This window comes from Balaenoptera acutorostrata, chromosome 5 (assembly GCF_949987535.1).
Source record: "Balaenoptera acutorostrata chromosome 5, mBalAcu1.1, whole genome shotgun sequence".
Lineage (NCBI taxonomy): Eukaryota > Metazoa > Chordata > Mammalia > Artiodactyla > Balaenopteridae > Balaenoptera > Balaenoptera acutorostrata.
In genome coordinates, this window is record NC_080068.1 from 112,304,821 (window position 1) to 112,326,324 (window position 21,504).

Below are 21,504 nucleotides of genomic sequence, written 5' to 3' on the forward strand. Positions count from 1 at the left end.
CTGGAGTGTGGCCCTTGCCCAGTCTCAGACTGTTCCCGTCAGATCCAGCCATGCCTTTCGGGGTCAGGAGCAGCCAGCACGTGAGCTCTGGATACAGGCGGCCCTAGCGTCAAAGCCCCATCACATCCAGACTTTGCTTACTGTTACAGTGCCTCCCCCAAAGGCTGCTGTGCAGACCAAACGGGGTAATTTATGAGCAGTGAAAGCTCTCTGAGAGCAGGGGATTTGTTTTGTTCCTCACCTTGTCCCGGGGCCTGGAGCAGCCGCGACACGGTGTTGAGCCACCAGGAGGCAGTAGTAGTAAAGGGAACGCACGTGGAGCCGTGCCCAGCACGGGACTCTAAATGGTGCTTGCCCTCCACCCCAGGGGAGTGCGGGTGTTGGCGCAGGGGAGCAAAAGTGCTCACCTCTGAAAGGCCAAAGCTCTCGTCTGTGACCTCTGGTCATTTGGTGGAAAGCATTTCCTAATAATCTGCATTTTTTTCATCCAAACTATTTGACGGCTTCCCCGCTGTCCAGATTGTTTGTATACCCCAGTACAGTTATTTGGCTTCCAAGAAAAACACAGCACTTCTTGTTCTGTTTTTTCTGGTTTTTGCCTTCAAACCCACATGTAGCTGAAGCCATGAATGAAGATCTGACTGCTGGCCATGCTTAAGGTTGCATCAGCGTATTGAGCCAGTCTGGGATGAGAGGCATGCAGCTTTCAGGTTGGACATGGATTGCATGGGGGCAAGGGATAGGCTGCCTGCATCCTGACTCTGTCCCGGTGGTAGCCCGTTTAGACACACAGCAGTAGGAGAGGAATATCAACCCCACTTGGAGTAGATGAATAGAATCAAAGAACATTGGACTCATCCTGTGGAAATGTTATCAGGCATCTAATACATACCAGGCAGTGGGCTAGATGTAGTTTGATCATTTACTTATTCAACAAATATACATTGAGTGCCCACCATGGACCAGGCACTGGGGTTTGCAAAGATGAATAGGACAGGAAGTTGCCCTCAAGATACTGCCAACCTTGTGTCTCTTGGGTATGTTTGCAAGAAATGATTGCAAGGAACTTGAGCATTAGGTTGGGTTACTCTCTGAAAGTGGGTAGGATGAAAATAACTGCTTTCTTTGAAATCAGTTGAAGTTGTGCTGTAACAGTAGTTTACTGCTATGCAACCAAGAGCTGCAGCATGAGATGGAAAATATTTCAAGAATCCACTTTGGGTTTTTTTTTTTTTTTTTTTTTTTTTTGGCTGTGCCTCTCAGCTTGCGGGATCTTAGTTCCCTGACCAGGGATTGAACCCAGGCTACGGCAGTGAAAGTGTCAAGTCCTAACCACTGGACAGCCAGGGAACTCCCCACTAACCATATCCACTTTGGGTTTAAACCAGAATGTCCTTCTCTAACTATGTTTGTGGAATGACTCTACCATAAGATTTCCTTTGTATTTTCTTAAAGCTTTATGAGTTAACCAAGGTAAGAAAAGCTGAAGTAGAAATTGTTTAAAGGGATAACCATTTAGAGTATACAATTGTTGCTTTCTTACTACACCAGAAATACCAGTTTAGGCATTTTGGAGAGCCCAAAATTGTAGAAAATTCTCCAGTCAGTTGAGGTAGGGAAAAAAATTGAGCTAAGTTTCTACAAGAGCAGCCTCTTTGAGACCATTGAGGCACGTGGGGCTGAGGGAAGTTTTGCAGAGTAAGGATGTGATCAGGGACACCGGGAAGATCTGTCTTCTTTCTCTCTGAGGTTCGGTCCCTCCTTGCACATCCTGTATCTTCTGGTTGAGATGAGAAAGTAAACAAATTTTACACCCTCAGTAACTTTGACATGGGTCATTTGACACGTGCACTTTGCTCTTCTGGAACATTGCCTAGAGAGCCTTGATTTAATAGCTGGTTTTGGCTGGTGTCTACATACTGTATCATCTCTAGTGTGCTCATTTAGACGCCAGGATGAGCAAGGCAGTGACTGAATTGCCCAGTGTCTCCTTATGGCCGGGGCGGGGGATTGGTGGGGGGAGTGTGGGTGGGCAGCTGGCGGTGTTTATCAGAGGACTTTGGATAGGAGTGGAAAGTCAGCATTTAGACTGAAAATGCTTTTTGGCCAGGGTTTTTCCCAGTTGAATTCTAGTGTTTTTGTAAGTCTCTCTTGGTTCACTTGAATTTTTGAGGGTTGCTTCCTCTCTAGGTTTGGTTCTGCTTGCAATTTAAAAAAAAGTAATCATAAGGATAGCATTACGGCTTATCTGCCACATAACCAAAAATGCCCTGTGACTGTCACAAACACGATTATAATAACTCTGAAAGAGGCTTTCTAGAGAGATGGCGTGACACCACCTCCTTCACTTACTCTGCTCCACCTCTTTAAGGTTAATACCTTGTTCCTTGGGAAGGTGGCTCATTCCAGGTGTGCTCTTCTTACCCAGCTTTCTGAGATCTGTTGCCTGACAGAATTCTTCACCATGTGGTTTTTATTTTCTTTGACATCCCACATATGGAGCTTTGTATTGTTGAGTGGTTTTTTTTTTCCTTCATGTTTTCTCAATGGGATTATAAAGTTTTGAAGCAGAAAGACACTGCCTTCGCTGTCTGTCTTTTTTTTTTTTTTGGCCGCCAGCTGAAGCTTCCGGGGTGTTAGTTCCCCGACCAGGGATCAAACCAGTGTCCCCTGCAGTGGAAGCACGGAGTTCTAACCACTGAACCACTAGGGAAGTCCCTTGCTGTCTTTCTTTGTCTCTATTCCCTTCAGCTTTGGCACTGTCTTGTTCCAAATGTACTTGAATTTTCCTCCCCAACCCCTTGAGGAGCAAAAAAGCCCGAGTGATGCTGAAGGTGAAGTGCGGGAGAGTGGATTGGGACCTGGGCAGAAGGGGGAACCTGAGGAATTCTGTCTGGCCTGTTGAAAGGATGACCTAGGTCAGAGGTTAAGAGGAACAAGGTGAAAACCACTTGTGTTATTCCAGAGGGACTGTCAGACAGAGGAGCCAAGACAAAAAGGGAAGGTCCCCAAGCCAGCACCTCTGCTTGCCCCGCCTTGCAGACGAGGTGCCCGACCAGTGGTCATCACACCTCCCTTCACCTGTTGCTCCCCAGGGCTGCCTGCCTCAAAGCAGTTCAGTTTCATCACCAGCTGCGTCTGGAATTTCAGATTTATTTTCTTAGTTTTCTGTGTCAGGGTTCCTCACCAAATTCCCCCCACCTCTCCAGGTTTGGTGATTTACTCACAGGACCAGCATAGAGTCATCATCATGGCTATAACTTATTACAGCAAAAGGATATAGAACAGAATCAGCAAAGGGAAAAGGCGTGTGGGGCAAAGTCTAGAGGAAATCAGGTGCCAGCTTCTCAAGTCCTCTCCCAGTGAAGTCACACAGGACACACTTAATTCCTCTAGCAGCAAGTTGTGACAGCACACGTGAAATGTTGTCTACTAGGGATGCTCATTAGAGACCCAGAGCCCAGGATTTTTATTGGGGCTGGTCACATAGGCACCCTCTTCCTGGCAAGCACCAAAATTTCAGACTCTCAGAAGGAAAGCAGTTGTGAGTGTAAACCATATTGCACAGTTTAGCTACCGCGAGCAGGAACCCTCTCCAAATGTACGTTTCCAGACACCAGCCAAGAGCCTTTGTAAAGATAACAGTCTCACAGTGTGGTCTTTTCTGCACAGTTTCTGAATTTGCTCTTGCTTTTTTACTTTGAATTTATTGAATTGGAGCTTCAGATTTGTGTCCAGTGATTTGAGGTGTTGGCAAGATGGGCCTTGGTCTGTTGTTACTTAGGGAGAAACCTGGTCTGGACTGATGGGTGTTTAGCTTTCGGGGTGTTATTTTACTTTGACCTGCTGCTGCCTGCAGCCTGTGTTTTTGCCGACAGGGCAAATTTGCTTCTTTCCTCTGTTTTTATATCAAGATAACTCATTCTGTTACCCCCATTGCCCTGCTGTGGTTGTCAGACCTTCCGGTCCTGGCAGTGTTTCCTTTTCTTGGTTCCAGGCTCTGGGGCGTTGGCGGTGCTTATGCGGCCTACAGGCCCCACAGGCTCAGACTCGCAGCCCTGAGTGCAGTGTTCTCAGGGAGACAGTGTTGTAATTAACTTCCATCTAAAACCTGTCTTATCGTTTTTAGAAGTGTTCCTTGGAAATCTTTCTTTGGGATATGAACCTTTTTTCCTTTGCGTTTTGCTCTTCTGTTTCTGTTTCCTTTCCTCTTTGGTTTTCAACTTTGAGTTTTCAGTTGCCTGGTTTCCAGAATCACATCACGATGATGGTTTAGAACTACTCTTTACTGTCATCTCTGGGCAGGTTTGTTTCTGCTAACCTGCCCCTCTTTTACGTACCACTGGTCCACAGACGTTCTAAAGCCAGTGGTTCTGTGGGGTCTCCCCAGACCCTGAGAGGCATCTCAGTTGTGCTGTTATCTTGCATCATTGATGTTTGTTTTAGGCCATATGTGTCCTATTACTTATGGCTTGAACTGAGTATAACACCTACCTGTAATATGAAATAAAAAATTTATCTACCTTTTCCACAGTTTTTGCCAAAGCTATTGGCAAACTGTGATGAAGTGGGTAGGGCTTGACTTGTCATTGATTGTGGCTAAACTAGGCTGGCTCCATGCGACCCTGGGGCAGCTTCACTAAACGTACCCTCAGGATTTAACCAAGATGGGCAAGGGGACGGGAGGGGAGTTTTCCTTTTAAGTCAGTTGATGACAACACCTACTTTCATGGGAGTCTTGTCACTAATTAGTCCGTGGGGACATGAGTCTTTTTGCCACCACTGTTAAAGTCTTACCCATTGCTGACTTAAGGACTGCAGCGGAGCTGAGCCACGGGTCAATCTGCACAAGCTGGGCCAGCTCTAAGGAAGAAAGGTGGTTGGGGAGGGAGCAGGTGCTCTGTGAATGGGCTGTTGAACACTTGGGATAGGACTAATGCAACTGAGGAGCTGAGTTTTTAATTTTACTTAGTTTCAGTAAATTTAAATAGTCCTGTGTGGCTAGTGGCTTCTGTGTTGGACAGCGCAGCCCAGGGTAGTGGTTACAGTGTGGCCTTCAGAACCTTGATTCAGATCCCAGCTCTGCGGCCTACCTTATTGTGTGACCGTGGGCACATTTCTTAACCTTGTAAGGTTGTTTTGAGAATTGTCATCGTGTTAAGGGTTTAGAGCAGTGCCTGGGAAGAAGTAAGAAGTGTGTGTTTAATTACTGTTGGCTTATTATGTTTACTCGGTATTTTGAGTAGAAGGGTGTTAGAGTTCATGTAGAATATGAAACTTTACTGTTTCTTTGTTTTTGTTTTGAGCCACGCCCTCACGGCTTGCAGGATCTTAGTTCCCCAACCAGGGATTGAACCTGCACCCCAGTGGTGAAAGCGCCGAGTCCTAACCACTGGACCACCAGGGAATTCCCATCTACTGTTTTCTTTTTTTTTTTCCAAACATCTTTATTGAAGTATAATTGCCTTACAATAGTGTGTTAGCATCTGCTTTATAACCAGGTGAATCTGTTATACATATACAATATGTTCCCATTTCTCTTCCCTCTTGCATCTCCCTCCCTCCCACCCTCCCCATCCCACCCCTCTAGGTGGTCACAAAGCACCGAGCTGATCTCCCTGTGCTATGCGGCTGCTTCCCACTAGCTATCTATTTTACATTTGGTAGTGTATATATGTCCATGACACTCTCTTACCCTGTCACATCTCACCCCACCCCCTCCCCATATCCTCAAGTCCATTCTCTAGTAGGTCTGTGTCTTTATTCCCGTCTTGCCACTAGGTTCTTCATGGCCTTTTTTTTTTTTTTTTCCCCTTAGATTCCATATATATGTGTTAGCATACTGTATTTGTTTTTCTCTTTCTGACTTACTTCACTCTGTATGACAGACTCTAACTCCATCCACCTCATTACAAATACCTCCATTTCATTTCTTTTTATGGCTGAGTAATATTCCATTGTATATATGTGCCACATCTTCTTTATCCATTCATCTGTCGATGGACATTTAGGTTGCTTCCATGTTCTGGCTATTGTAAATAGAGCTGCAATGAACATTTTGGTACATGACTCTTTTTGACCTATGGTTTTCTCAGGGTATATGCCCAGTAGTGGGATTGCTGGGTCGTATGGTAGTTCTATTTGTAGTTTTTTAAGGAACCTCCATACTGTTCTCCATAGTGGCTGTATCAATTTACATTCCCACCAACAGTGCAAGAGTGTTCCCTTTCCTCCACACCCTCTCCAGCATTTATTGTTTCTAGATTTTTTGATGATGGCCATTCTGACCGGTGTGAGATGATATCTCATTGTAGTTTTGATTTGCATTTCTCTAATGATTAATGATGTTGAGCATTCTTTCATGTGTCTGTAGGCCATCTGTATATCTTCTTTGGAGAAATGTCTATTTAGATCTTCTGCCCATTTTTGGATTGGGTTGTTCGTTTTTTTGTTATTGAGCTGCATGAGCTGCTTGTAAATCTTGGAGATTAATCCTTTGTCAGTTGCTTCATTTGCAAATATTTTCTCCCATTCTGAGGGTTGTCTTTTGGTCTTGTTTATGGTTTCCTTTGCTGTGCAAAAGCTTTTCAGTTTCATTAGGTCCCATTTGTTTATTTGTGTTCTTATTTCCATTTCTCTGGGAGCTGGGTCAAAAAGAATCTTGCTGTGATGTATGTCATAGAGTGTTCTGCCTATGTTTTCCTCTAAGAGTTTGATAGTGTCTGCCCTTACACTTAGGTCTTTAATCCATTTTGAGTTTATTTTTGTGCATGGTGTCAGGGAGTGTTCTAACTTCATACTTTTACATGTTCCTGTCCAATTTTCCCAGCACCACTTATTGAAGAGGCTGTCTTTTCTCCACTGTATATGCTTGCCTCCTTTATCAAAGATAAGTTGACCATATGTGTGTGGGTTTATCTCTGGGCTTTCTATCCTGTTCCATTGATCTATATTTCTGTTTTTGTGCCAATACCAAACTGTCTTGATTACTGAAGCTTTGTAATATAGTCTGAAGTCAGGGAGCCTGATTCCCCCAGCTCCATTTTTCGTTCTCAAGATTGCTTTGGCTATTCGGGGTCTTTTGTGTTTCCATACAAATTGTGAAATTTTTTGTTCTAGTTCTGTGAAAAATGCCAGTGGTAGTTTGATAGGGATTGCATTGAATCTGTAGATTGCTTTGGGTAGTAGAGACATTTTCACAATGTTGATTCTTCCAATCCAGGAACATGGTATATCTCTCCATCTATTTGTATCATCTTTAATTTCTTTCATCAGTGTCTTATAATTTTCTGCATACAGGTCTTTTGTCTCCTTAGGTAGGTTTATTCCTAGATATTTTATTCTTTTTGTTGCAATGGTAAATGGGAGTGTTTTCTTAATTTCACTTTCAGATTTTCCGTCATTAGTGTATAGAAATGCAAGAGATTTCTGTGCATTAATTTTGTATCCTGCTAGTTTACCAAATTCATTGATTAGCTCTAGGAGTTTTCTGGTAGCATCTTTAGGATTCTCTATGTATAGTATCATGTCATCTGCAAATAGTGACAGCTTTACTTCTTCTTTTCCGATTTGGATTCCTTTTATTTCTTTGTCTTCTCTGATTGCTGTGGCTAGGACTTCCAGAACTATGTTGAATAATAGTGGTGAGAGTGGGCAACCTTGTCTTGTTCCTGATCTTAGTGGAAATGGTTTCAGTTTTTCACCATTGAGGACAATGTTGGCTGTGGGTTTGTCATATATGGCCTTTATTATGTTGAGGAAAGTTCCCTCTATGCCTACTTTCTGCAGGGCTTTTATCATAAATGGGTGTTGAATTTTGTCAAAAGCTTTCTCTGCATCTACTGAGATGATCATATGGTTTTTCTCCTTCAATTTGTTAATATGGTGTATCACATTGATTGATTTGCGTATATTGAAGAATCCTTGCATTCCTGGGATAAACCCCACTTGATCATGGTGTATGATCCTTTTAATGTGCTGTTGGATTCTGTTTGCTAGTATTTTGTTGAGGATTTTTGCATCTATGTTCATCAGTGATATTGGCCTGTAGTTTTCTTTCTTTGTGACATCTTTGTCTGGTTTTGGTATCAGGGTGATGGTGGCCTCGTAGAATGAGTTTGGGAGTGTTCCTCCCTCTGCAATATTTTGGAAGAGTTTGAGAAGGATAGGTGTTAGCTCTTCTCTAAATGTTTGATAGAATTCGCCTGTGAAGCCATCTGGTCCTGGGCTTTTGTTTGTTGGAAGGTTTTTAATCACAGTTTCAATTTCAGTGCTTGTGATTGGTCTGTTCATATTTTCTATTTCTTCCTGGTTCAGTCTCGGCAGTTTGTGCATTTCTAGGAATCTGTCCATTTCTTCCAGGTTGTCCATTTTATTGGCATAGAGTTGCTTGTAGTAATCTCTCATGATCTTTTGTATTTCTGCAGTGTCAGTGGTTACTTCTCCTTTTTCATTTCTAATTCTATTGATCTGAGTCTTCTCCCTTTTTCTCTTGATGAGTCTGGCTAATGGTTTATCAATTTTGTTTATCTTCTCAAAGAACCAGCTTTTAGTTTCATTGATTTTTGCTATTGTTTCCTTCATTTCTTTTTCATTTATTTCTGACCTGATCTTTATAATTTCTTTCCTTCTGCTAGCTTTGGGGTTTTTTTGTTCTTCTTTCTCTAATTGCTTTAGGTGCAAGGTTAGGTTGTTTATTCGAGATGTTTCCTGTTTCTTGAGGTAGGCTTGTATTGCTATAAACTTCCCTCTTAGCACTGCTTTTGCTGTGTCCCATAGGTTTTGGGTCGTCGTGTCTCCATTGTCATTTGTTTCTAGGTATTTTTTGATTTCCCCTTTGATTTCTTCAGTAATCACTTCGTTATTAAGTAATGTATTGTGTAGCCTCCATGTGTTTGTATTTTTTACAGATCTTTTCCTGTAATTGATATCTAGTCTCATAGCGTTGTGGTCGGAAAAGATACTTGATACGATTTCAATTTTCTTAAATTTACCAAGGCTTGATTTGTGACCCAAGATATGATCTATCCTGGAGAATGTTCCATGAGCACTTGAGAAAAATGTGTATTCTGTTGTTTTTGGGTGGAATGTCCTATAAATATCAATTAAGTCCATATTGTTTAATGTATCATTTAAAGCTTGTGTTTCCTTATTTATTTTCATTTTGGATGATCTGTCCATTGGTGAAAGTGGGGTGTTAAAGTCCCCTACTATGATTGTGTTGCTGTCAATTTCCCCTTTCATGGCTGTTAGTATTTGCCTTATGTATTGAGGTGCTCCTATGTTGGGTGCATAAATATTTACAATTGTTATACCTTCCTCTTGGATCGATCCCTTGATCATTATATAGTGTCCTTCTTTGTCTCTTGTAATAGTCTTTATTTTAAAGTCTATTTTGTCTGATATGAGAATTGCTACTCCAGCTTTCTTTTGATTTCCATTTGCATGGAATATCTTTTTCCATCCCCTCACTATCAGTCTGTATGTGTCCCTAGGTCTGAAGTGGGTCTCTTGTAGACAGCATATGTATGGGTCTTGTTTTTGTATCCATTCAGCCAGCCTGTGTCTTTTGGTGGGAGCATTTAATCCATTTACATTCAAGGTAATTATCGATATGTATGTTCCTATTCCCATTTTCTTAAATGTATTGGGTTTGTTATTGTAGGTGTTTTCCTTCTCTTGTGTTTCTTGCCTAGAGAATTTCCTTTAGCATTTGTTGTAAAGCTGGTTTGGTGGTGCTGAACTCTCTCAGCTTTTGCTTGTCTGTAAAGGTTTTAATTTCTCCATCGAATCTGAATGAGATCCTTGCTGGGTAGAGTAATCTTGGTTGTAGGTTTTTCTCCTTCATGACTTTAAGTATATCCTGCCACTCCCTTCTGGCTTGCAGAGTTTCTGCTGAGAGATCAGATGTTAACCTTATGGGGATTCCCTTGTGTGTTATTTGTTTTTTTTCCCTTGCTGCCTTTAATATGTTTTCCTTATATTTAATTTTTGACAGTTTGATTAATATGTGTCTTGGCGTGTTCCTCCTTGGGTTTATCCTGTATGGGACTCTCTGTGCTTCCAGGACTTGATTAACTATTTACTTTCCCATATTAGGGAAGTTTTCAACTATAATCTCTTCAAAAATTTTCTCAGTCCCTTTCTTTTTCTCTTCTTCTTCTGGGGCCCCTATAATTCGAATGTTGGCACGTTTAATGTTGTCCCAGAGGTCCCTGAGACTGTCCTCAGTTCTTTTCATTCTTTTTTCTTTATCCTGCTCTGTAGTAGTTATTTCCACCATTTTATCTTCCAGGTCACTTATCCTTTCTTCTGCCTCAGTTATTCTACTATTGCTCCCATCTAGAGTATTTTTAATTTCATTTATTGTGTTTTTCATCATTGCTTGGTTCCTCTTTAGTTCTTCTACATCCTTGTTAAATGTTTCTTGCATTTTGTCTATTCTATTTCCAAGATTTTGGATCATCCTTACTATCATTATTCTGAATTCTTTTTCAGGTAGACTACCTATTTCCTCTTCATTTGTTAAGTCCAGTGTGTTTTGAGCCTGCTCCTTCATCTGCTGTGTGTTTTTCTGTCGTCTCATTTTGCCTATCTTACTGTGTTTGGGGTCTCCTTTTCACAGGCTGCAGGTTCGTAGTTCCCGTTGTTTTTGGTATCTGTCCCCAGCGGCTAAGGTTGGTTCAGTGGGTTGTGTAGGCTTCCTGGTGGAGGGAACTAGTGCCTGAGTTCTGGTGGATGAGGCTGGATCTTGTCTTTCTGGTGGGCACGTCCACGTCTGGTGGTGTATTTTGGGGTGTCTGTGGCCTTATTATGATTTTAGGCAGCCTCTCTGCCAATGGATGGGGTTGTGTTCCTGTCTAGCTAGTTGTTTGGCATAGGATGTCCAGCACTGTAGCTTGCTGGTCGTTGAGTGAAGCTGGGTCTTGATGTTGAGATGGAGATCTCTGGGAGATTTTTGCCGTTTGGTATTACGTGGAGCTGGGAGGTCTCTTGTGGACCAGTGACCTGAAGTTGGCTCTCCCACCTCAGAGGCACGGCCCTGATGCCTGGCTGGAGCACCAAGAGCCTTTCGTCCACACGGCTCAGAGTAAAAGGGAGAAAAAATAGAAAGAAAGAAAGAAAGAGGCTATAATATAGTGAAGTAAAATAAAGCTATTGTAAAGCAAAGCTATACAGACAAAATCTCACCCAGAAGCATATACATATACACTCACAAAAAAAGGAAAAGGGGAAGAATTAATATCTCCTGCTCCCAGAGTCCCCCTCCTGCATTTGGGCTGATTCGTTGTCTATTCAGGTGTTCAGCAGATGCAGGTACATCAAGTTGTTTGTGGAGCTTTAATCCGCTGCTTCTGAGGCTGCTGGGAGAGATTTCCCCTTCTCTTCCCTGTTCGCACAGCTCCTGGGGTTCAGCTTTGGATTTGGACCCGCCTCTGCGTGTAGGTCGCCTGAGGGCATCTGTTCCCCGCCCAGACAGGACGGGGTTAAAGAAGCAGCTGCTTCGGGGGCTCTGGCTCACCCAGGCCGCGGGGAGGGAGGGGTACGGAGGAGGCGGGGCGAGCCTGCGGCGGCCGAGGCCGGCGTGACGTTGCACCAGCTCGAGGCGCGCAGTGCGTTCTCCCGGGGATGTTGTCCCCGGATCCCGGGACCCTGGCAGTGGCGGGCTGCACAGGCTCCCGGGAGGGGAGGCGTGGAGAGTGACCTGTGCTCACACACAGGCTTTTTGGAGGCGGCAGCAGCAGCCCCAGCGTCTCACGCCCGTCTCTGGGGTCCGCGCTGATCGCCATGGCTCGCGCCCTTCTCTGGAGTTCGTTTAGGCGGCGCTCTGAATCCCCTCTCCTTGCCCGCCGCGAAACAAAGAGGCAAGAAAAAGTCTCTTGCCTCTTCGGCAGCTGCAGACCTTTTCCCGGTCTCCCTCCCGGCTAGCTGTGGTGCGCCAACCCCTTCAGGCTGTGTTCACACCGCCAGCCCCAGTCCTCTCCCTGCAATCCGACCGCAGCCCGAGCCTCAGCTCCCAGCCCTGCCCGCCCCGGCGGGGGAGCAGACAAGCCTCTCGGGCTGGTGAGCGCCGCTCGGCGCCGAGCCTCTGTGCGGGAGTCTCTCCGATTTTCCCTCTGCGCCCCTGTTGCTGTGGGATCCGCGCTGATAGCCGCGGCTCGCGCCCTTCTCTGGAGTTCGTTTAGGCGGCACTCTGAATCCCCTCTCCTTGCCCGCCGCGAAACAAAGAGGCAAGAAAAAGTCTCTTGCCTCTTCGGCAGCTGCAGACTTTTTCCCCGGACTCCCTCCCGGCTAGCTGTGGTGTGCTAACCCCTTCAGGCTGTGTTCACGCTGCCAGCCCCAGTCCTCTCCCTGCGATCCGACTGAAGCCGAGCCTCAGCTCCCAGCCCCGCCCGCCCCGGCGGCTAAGCAGACAAGCCTCTCGGGCTGGTGAGTGCTGCTCGGCGCCGAGCCTCTGTGCGGGAACCTCTCCGCTTTGCCCTCCGCACCTCTGTGGCTGCGCTCTCCTCCGTGGCTCTGAAGCTTCCCCCCTCCGTCCCCCGCAGTCTCCGCCCGCGAAGGGGCTCCTAGTGCGTGGAAACCTTTCCTCCTTCACGGCTCCCTCCCACTGGTGCAGGTGCCGTCCCTATTCTTTTGTCTCTGTTATTTCTTTTTTCTTTTGCCCTACCCAAGTACGGGGGGAGTTTCTTGCCTTTTTGGAGGTCGGACGTTTTCTGCCAGCGTTCAGTGGGTGTTCTGTAGGAGCAGTTCCACGTGTAGGTGTATTTCTACTGTATCTGTGGGAAGGAATGTGATCTCCGCGTCTTACTCTTCCGCCATCTTCTCTATCATCTACTGTTTTCTTTTTTAACTTTTATGTTTTCTTGCTTTTTTTTTTTTTTTTTTTTGCTCCAGGTTGCTGCAGCAACTGGCCACACAGTAGTGTTGGTGGACCAAACAGAGGACATCCTGGCAAAATCTAGAAAGGGAATTGAGGAAAGCCTTCGGAAAGTGGCCAAGAAGAAGTTTGCGGAAAACCCCAAGGTAATTTCTTGTCATCAGTGTCCTCAAGACCAGTCCTCTGACCACTTCACATTTGTGAGGGGGTTCTGGCCTTTGCTTGCTTTTTCAATTTGTTTGAATTGAAACTTTAGGCCAGTATAATAGGCCTAACTGTAGGCCAATATAATGACATAATCACTAAATATTCCATGGGAAATATTGGGGTTAAATAAAATTAATTTTACCTGTTTCTTTTCGCTTGTTAAAATGCAACCAGTAGAAATTTTAAATCACCTATCGTCTTGCATTATATTTCTGTTGAACAGCTCTGATAGTTGCTTACTTCTTGATGACTTTGGATGCCTTTAGCTGATTGTGACCATTTTGAATCCTCATGGGCAAATTACATTTTGAAGTAAAATGGCAGCTGATAGGGGCACTGTCTGTTTCTGCCCTAACGGAGGTCTCTTTGCGGAAATGTGGAGGCACAAATGAGGAAAAGACAGGACTGTGAGCTCTTTTAGAGCAGAGACTGTGTCTGGCGTGCTTTTGAACCACCCGTTGCCGGCACATGACGGGCGATCATTATTTGACGAGCGACTGCTGAGTTCAGCTTTCTGACTCCTCGCTCCTGCCCTTACTCAGCTCTCCCCTGCCTCCTACTAGAGGGAGATAGTCAGCACCACCTCTCAGACTCATGGATGGGGCTGAGCTCAGCCTTTGCCCTTTTCTGGAAGACAAATTACAGGCTTCCAAGAAGCCCGTCATGGAACAGTACATGGCTGGCTGGCTCTTCACTCAGAGCAGATAGAACAGGCCAAGCCAGGTGCTGTGAACAAACAGTTTAGTTGCTGGAGCAGAGCTGACTACGAGCTTGAAAGATTATGACTGACACACGACAGTGTGCTGACCAGCAGTTGGGATTGTTCACAGGCTGATTCTTGCCCTGGTGTCCAGAAGTATATTGAGATGCTGTCTGCCCTAAGAAGAAACATAGGGAGTTGTATTTCTCAGAATTTCAGGACACATTCAAGTTGTGTCTGGGGTATCCTCGCCCTCCTCTTTCCTCTCGCCTTAGCAGCAAATCACACACCATTTTCCAGTGAGCCCAGTGACTGTTCCCTTCTCACTCCACTGCATTAGGCTGGCGATGAGTTCATGGAGAAGACCCTGAGCAGCATACTGACCAGCATGGACGCAGCGTCCGTGGTCCACAGCACAGACCTGGTGGTGGAGGCCATCGTAGAGAATCTGACGGTGAAGAGCGAGCTTTTCAAGAGGCTGGACAAGTTTGCTGCCGAGTATGTGATCTCTGGGAGATCTGGTTGGGTCTGGGGGCTTCCTCCTGGGCGCCTGGGCTTTTCTCCTGGGAAGGAGTCTTCTGACACTAAGACTTTTTATTGCCCTACAGCTGCTTCCAGAAGAGCTGACACTGCTTCCCTTGTTCTCCATCTCCCACCCCCAGTTTGCTTCCCGAGGCTCGGGCTGCCCTGATCTGATCCTTGTCCCCAGATGAGGGTGGAGTTTCCCATGTGAAATGAAGGGTCCGTCCAGGGACAGGCCTTCATCTCTTGCAGCGTCTTTGTCATGGGCCCTCCCAGGCCAGAGGATGGAGGCACTCGGACATGTCCTTAAATGTCTGCTGAGCAACCTCAGAGCAATTTGGTGTGTCCCCTCTTTTGGGTGGAACCAACAGCATGATGTAATTGAAGGGAATGCTTCTCTGTCTGCACAGTTTTCTAGGACCCTCCTGCTTTGAGCTTTCTGTGGGTTAAATCAAAACACTCTTGGGAGCCATTAAGGAGCACTGAGTTCTTACCCAGCTTCCTGGCAAAGGGTGGGAGAGGGGAGCCAGCCTCGTGCGAGTCATGCACAGGGCCGCCGGGCTCAGGACTGTCTGTGCAGTGTCAGCAAGCTGTGCACATGTGCAGCTCTAGTTCTGCGTGTGGCTCTTGGTGATACTGACACCTGATGCATTCATTCATGCTCTTCTTGTGGTTTGCTTGGCCATGCTTCACCTTTCTTGGTTGGGACTCAAAGTCAAATAAGATTATATGACAACAGTAATTCTTAGGCAGCCACCAGTGAGCACTGGCTAAAGAGAAACACTTGCATACCAGCCTGCTGGATTGTCAGCCCTTAGAGCTCTATGGTCTGGTGGCCGGAGAGGCCCTGCCCTGACAAAGAGAAGAGGCCTGTCTTTCTGTCACCTGTGTGTCACTCTGCTGACCAGCATGCTCATGTGCTTTACACGGGCATTTAGGGGCTGCAGCACCATCTGACAGTAACAGAAGGTTGTCTTGGTAGGGGTGTTGACTCCCAAGTCAGCGGGGAACCCTCTGAGTCAGTAAAACACCCACTCCCAGAAAAGGGAGTATTGTCAAGCAGGTTGGTCTTTATTGGAATGTTGGTCATTCCCTCGTGACAGTGACGGGTCTGACTGCCCTCTTTTGTCAGCGTCGAGTAAGGGAAGGACTGTTAGGGGAAAGTCAGGTGGCCTGGGGCCTGGTGCCAGGCCCCCCCCACTTCCCTCTCTGACCTTGGACAGTCATGAACCCTCTCTGACCCTCAGGGTTTTTTTTTGTTTTTTTTTACTTTTGACTGTGTTGGGTCTTCATTTCTGTGCGAGAGCTTTCTCTAGTTGCGGCAAGCAGGGGCCACTCTTCATCGCGGTGTGCGGGCCTCTCACTATCGCGGCCTCTCTTGCGGAGCACAGGCTCCAGACGCGCAGGCTCAGTAATTGCGGCTCACGGGCGTAGTTGCTCCGCGGCATGTGGGATCCTCCCAGACCAGGGCTCGAACCCACGTCCCCTGCATTGGCAGGCAGACTCTCAACCACTGCGCCACCAGGGAAGCCCGACCCTCAGTTTTATCATCTGTAATTTGAGTTCAGGAGTTAGGGGTAAATAATTTCCAAGACCTTCCCAGTTCTAACTCTAAGACTAGTTGCCCTGTCCGTGAAATGGGGGTAGTGGTACGTATTGCACAGGGTTGTTTAGGAAACTCGTGTAACTCAGCTCACATTTCCAGAGAGCTACTGTATGTCAGGCACTATACTAGCCTCTTTCACTAAGAGGCTAGTATAGTATATAAACTTTCATTAAGTTTATATCATAAAACAGATGTGATACGTGACAGGACCCGTAGTAGGCACGCCATAGATGTGACTTTGCTTCTGGCCCCAGCCATCCTCCTCCACACTCTTGTTTTCATTTTAGATCACCGCCTTTATTGAATGTTTGCTGAATTGTTGTTGTTGTGTTTTTTTATTGATAAAACAGCTTGATTGAGATACTTTACTGCTTAGTTTTGCAGTTAGATCCTATAATGGGAGACGAAAATATATTCTAGTGATAAAGTTCCACTTGGAAGCCCTGATAAAACAGTTGCATCCTGGAAGAGAGCACAAATTCCCTAGCTGCAGTATAAGACGAGCAGATGAAAAGCTTCCCTAAGGCCCATGGCCCATCCCAGCTGAGTCCTGGCTCCCCACTTTTTTTTTTTTTTTTTTTGTCCTCTCCCTCTTTTTCTTGATGAGTCTGGCTAATGGCTTATCAATTTTGTTTATCTTCTCAAAGAACCAACTTTTAGTTTTATTGATCTTTGCTATTGTTTTCTTTGTTTCTATTTCATTTATTTCTGCTCTGATCTTTATGATTTCTTTCCTTCTGCTAACTTTGGGTTTTGTTTGTTCTTCTTTCTCTAGTTCCTTTAGGTGTAAGGTTAGATTGTTTACTTGAGATTTTTCTTGTTTCTTTAGGTAGGCTTGTATAGCTATAAACTTCCCTCTTAGAACCGCTTTTGCTGCGTCCCATAGGTTTTGGGTCGTCGTGTTTTCATTGTCATTTGTCTCTAGGTATTTTTTTATTTCCTGTTTGATTTCTTCAGTGATCTCTTGGTTATTTAGTAACGTATTGTTTAGCCTCCATGTGTTTGTCTTTTTTACGTTTTTTTCCCTGTAATTCATTTCTAATCTCATAGCGTTGTGGTCAGAAAAGATGCTTGATATGATTTCAATTTTCTTAAATTTACTGAGGCTTGATTTGTGACCCAAGATGTGATCTATCCTGGAGAATGTTCCGTGTGCACTTGAGAAGAACGTGTAATCTGCCGTTTTTGGATGGAATGTCCTATATATATCAATTAAATCTATCTGGTCTATTGTGTCATTTAAAGCTTCTGTTTCCTTATTTATTTTCATTTTGGATGATCTGTCCATTGGTGTAAGTGAGGTGTTAAAGTCCCCCACTATTATTGTGTTACTGTCGATTTCCTCTTTTATAGCTGTTAGCAGTTGCCTTATGTATTGAGGTGCTCCTATGTTGGGTGCATATATATTTATAATTGTTATATCTTCTTCTTGGATTGATCCCTGGATCATTATGTAGTGTCCTTCCTTGTCTCTTGTAACATTCTTTATTTTAAAGTCTATTTTATCTGATATGAGTATAGCTACTCCAGCTTTCTTTTGATTTCCATTTGCATGGAATATCTTTTTCCATCCCCTCACTTTCAGTCGGTATGTGTCCCTAGGTCTGAAGTGGGTCTCTTGTAGACAGCATATATATGGGTCTTGTTTTTGTATCCATTCAGCCAGTCTATGTCTTTTGGTTGGGGCATTTAATCCATTCACATTTAAGGTAATTATCGATATGTATGTTCCTATGACCATTTTCTTAATTGTTTTGGGTTTGTTTTTGTAGGTCCTTTTCTTCTCTTGTGTTTCCCACTTAGAGAAGTTCCTTTAGCATTTGTTGTAGCGCTGGTTTGGTGGTGCTGAATTCTCTTAGCTTTTGCTTGTCTGTAAAGCTTTTGATTTCTCCATCGAATCTGAATGAGATCCTTGCCGGGTAGAGTAATCTTGGTTGTAGGTTCTTCCCTTTCATCACTTTAAGTATATCATGCCACTCCCTTCTGGCTTGCAGAGTTTCTGCTGAGAAATCAGCTGTTAACCTTATGGGAGTTCCCTTGTATGTTATTTGTCGTTTTTCCCTTGCTGCTTTCAGTAATTTTTCTTTGTCTTTAATTTTTGCCACTTTGATTACTATGTGTCTCGGCGTGTTTCTCCTTGGGTTTATTCTGTATGGGACTCTCTGCGCTTCCTGGACTTGGGTGGCTATTTCCTTTCCCATGTTAGGGAAGTTTTCGACTATAATCTCTTCAAATATTTTCTCTGGTCCTTTCTCTCTCTCTTCTCCTTCTGGGACCCCTATAATGCGAATGTTGTTGCGTTTAATGTTGTCCCAGAGGTCTCTTAGGCTGTCTTCATTTCTTTTCATTCTTTTTTCTTTAGTCTGTTCTGCAGCGGTGAATTCCACCATTCTGTCTTCCAGGTCACTTATCCGTTCTTCTGCCTCAGTTATTCTGCTATTGTTTCCTTCTAGTGTAGTTTTCATTTCAGTTATTGTATTGGTCATCTCTGATTGTTTGTTCTTTAATTCTTCTAGGTCTTTGTTAATCATTTCTTGCATCTTCTCAATCTTTGCCTCCATTCTTTTTCCGAGGTCCTGGATCATCTTCACTATCATTATTCTGAATTCTTTTTCTGGAAGGTTGCCTATCTCCACTTCATTTAGTTGTTTTTCTGGGGTTTTTTCTTGTTCCTTCATCTGGTACATAGCCCTCTGCCTTTTCATCTTCTCTGTCTTTCTGTAACTGTGGTTTTTGGACCACAGGCTGCAGGATTGTAGTTTTTCTTGCTTCTGTTGTCTGCCCTCTGATGGTTGAGGCTATCTCCTGGCTCCCCACTTTTGACAAAGCATGGGCTCTCCTCCACCACAGTCCACCATCCCCTCTAGTCTTCATACCTGGGGGTGTTTCCAGTGACCATCATGCTTGTGCTGTTGATTTTCTGTTGGTGCATTTAAGAGGAAGGTTTTTTGGTACGTGAATGTCAGAAAGGGAAAAACAAAAGATGGCCCTAGAGAGTCAAGTGTTTCAAGGAAAATGTGAGAGTGTGCTTTTTTATGGAAGATAACATGTACATACGTCGTGTTTGTGTTGAAGGAAGGCAGTGTGAGACACTGTTAGTAGCCGAGCCAGCCTGGCCGATTAGGAGAGGTGGCGGTGGAGGTCTTTCGGCAGGAGACATCTTTCTCCTTCTGGTAATATGTGTGCTGGGAGTGTCCTGGGTTGGAGACACTCGGCACTGGGCCCTGATGTACAGTCTTCTTCTGTATCTGTCAGGGTTGGTTCCAGGACCCCCTGTGAATACCAAAATCTGAGGATGCTCGAGTCCCTTACATAAAGTGGTGTAGTATTTGCATGTAACCTACGCAATCCCCCATATACTTTAAATCATCTCTAGATTACTTATAATGTCTGATACAATGTAAATGCCATGTAGACTTCCCTGGTGGTCCAGTGGTTAAGACTTTGCCTTCCAGTGCAGGGGGTGCAGGTTCGATCCCTGGTTGGGGAGCCAAGATCCCACATGCCTCGTGGACCAAAAACAACCTCAAAAAACATGAACAACAGAAGCAATATTGTAATAAATTCAGTAAAGACTTTTAAAAAAATGGTCCACATCACTGTAAATGCTATGTAAATCACACAGCAAGTCCAAGTTTTGCTTTTTGGAGCTTTTTGGAATTTTTTTTTTGGAATATTTTTGATCCAGGTTGGCAGAACCTGTGGATCCTGAGGGCCGACTGTAACTTCATTGTTTGACGAAACGTGCTCTCCAGTCAGTGTGCCTTTGTTTCCCCTTTTTGCAGATGAGTTGCCCTTCAAATGTCCTGTAAAAAGATGCCACACTCATCAAAGATGAGTGTGTAACCCTCGCCTTTGGGATAGCCCTTTCTTAAGGGGGGTGTGGAACCCCTGCTAGCACAGCCTTGGGTTGTGGAGACCCTGCTGCTGTGCTTCAGAGCACGTCAGCCACTCCTTGTTACTGCACAGGGTCTCCTTGCCTTCTGTGATGGGGGATGGTTTATAGTATGTGACGGGATAATTTATATTATTTTCCCCAGACCAAAAAGCAAGAAACTTTGAAAACTAGAATTTTAAACCTTAAAAAAAGTCTTTTTTTTTTTTTTTTAAAGGAGAAGCCCCTCTAGCTGGGCTTTAAGTTGGCCAACTGAGAAGTTGTTTGAGAAAAGTCAGTGTTCTTGTGCCGTAAAAGTGAAATGCTGTTTATGTCAGAGAGTGTTCTGCCTATGCTTTCCTCTAAGAGTTTTATAGTGTCCAGTCTTACATTTAGGTCTTTAATCCATTTGGAGTTTATTTTTGTGTGTGGTGTTAGGGTGTGTTCTAATTTCATTGGTTTTTTTTTTTTGCAGTCATTTTTCTGTGCTTTTATTTTATTTTATTTTTTAATGGACTAGATTGAGAATCTGCTTTATTTTTTTTGTGGTTTTTTTTTTATACAGCAGGTTCTTATTAGTTATCTATTTTTTTAAATAGCATCTTGCTTTATATTGATTTTCTTTATGATTTTCTTTTTTTTGAATTTTATTTATTTTTATACAGCAGGTTCTTATTAGTTATCTATTTTATACATATTAGTGTATACATGTCAATCCCAATCTCCCAATTCATCCCACTGCCCCCCCGCCACTCCCGCTTTCCCCCCTTGGTGTCCATATGTTTGTTCTCTACATCTGTCTCTATTTCTGCCTTGCACACCGGTTCATCTGTACCATTTTTCTAGATTCCACATATATGTGTTAATATATGATATTTGTTTTTCTCTTTCTGACTTACTTCACTCCGTATGACAGTCTCTAGGTCCATCCACGTCTCTGCAGATGACCCCGTTTCATTCCTTTCTATGGCTGAGTAATATTCCATTGTCTGTATGTACCACATCTTCTTTATCCATTCGTCTGTCGATGGACATTTAGGTTGCTTCCATGACTTGGCTATTGTAAATAGTGCTGCAGTGAACATTGGGGTGCATGCCTTTTTGTATTGTGGTTTTCTCTGGGTATATATATGCCCAGTAGTGGGATTGCTGGGGTGTGTTCTAATTTCATTCTTTTACATGTAGCTGTCCAGTTTTCCCAGCACCACTTATTAAAGAGACTGTCTTTTCTCCATTGTATATTCTTGCCTCCTTTGTCATAGATTAGGTGACCACAGATACATGAGTTTATCTCTGCTTTCTATCCTGTTCCATTGATCTATAAATCACAGCAAGATCTTTTTCAATCCACCTACTAGAGTAATGAAAATAAAAATGAAAATAAACAGATGGGACCTGATTAAACTTAACAGCTTTTGGACAGCAAAGGAAACCGTAAACAAAACGAAAAGACAACACTTAGAATGGGAAAAAATATTTGCAAATGAAGCAACCGACAAGGGATTAATCTCCAAAATATACAAACAGTTCATGCAGCTCAATATCAAAAAAAACCCAGGGCTTCCCTGGTGGCGCAGTGGTTGAGAATCTGCCTGCCAATGCAGGGGACACGGGTTCGAGCCCTGGCCTGGGAGGATCCCACATGCCGCGGAGCAGCTGGGCCCGTGAGCCACAATTGCTGAGCCTGCGCGTCTGGAGCCTGTGCTCCGCAATGGGAG

At 44.3% G+C, this 21,504-nt stretch overlaps 1 protein-coding gene across 1 annotated transcript in view; it reads left to right on the forward strand.

Annotated features, from left to right (window-relative positions):
* Window positions 1-21,504, forward strand: part of HADH (hydroxyacyl-CoA dehydrogenase) — a 58,924-nt gene that overhangs the window by 18,910 nt on the left and 18,510 nt on the right. The window contains exons 2-3 of the mRNA XM_028168713.2: window positions 12,895-13,023; window positions 14,125-14,282. Of these exons, the coding sequence (XP_028024514.1) occupies window positions 12,895-13,023; window positions 14,125-14,282 (287 nt within the window). The remainder of the gene's footprint in view (window positions 1-12,894; window positions 13,024-14,124; window positions 14,283-21,504) is intronic.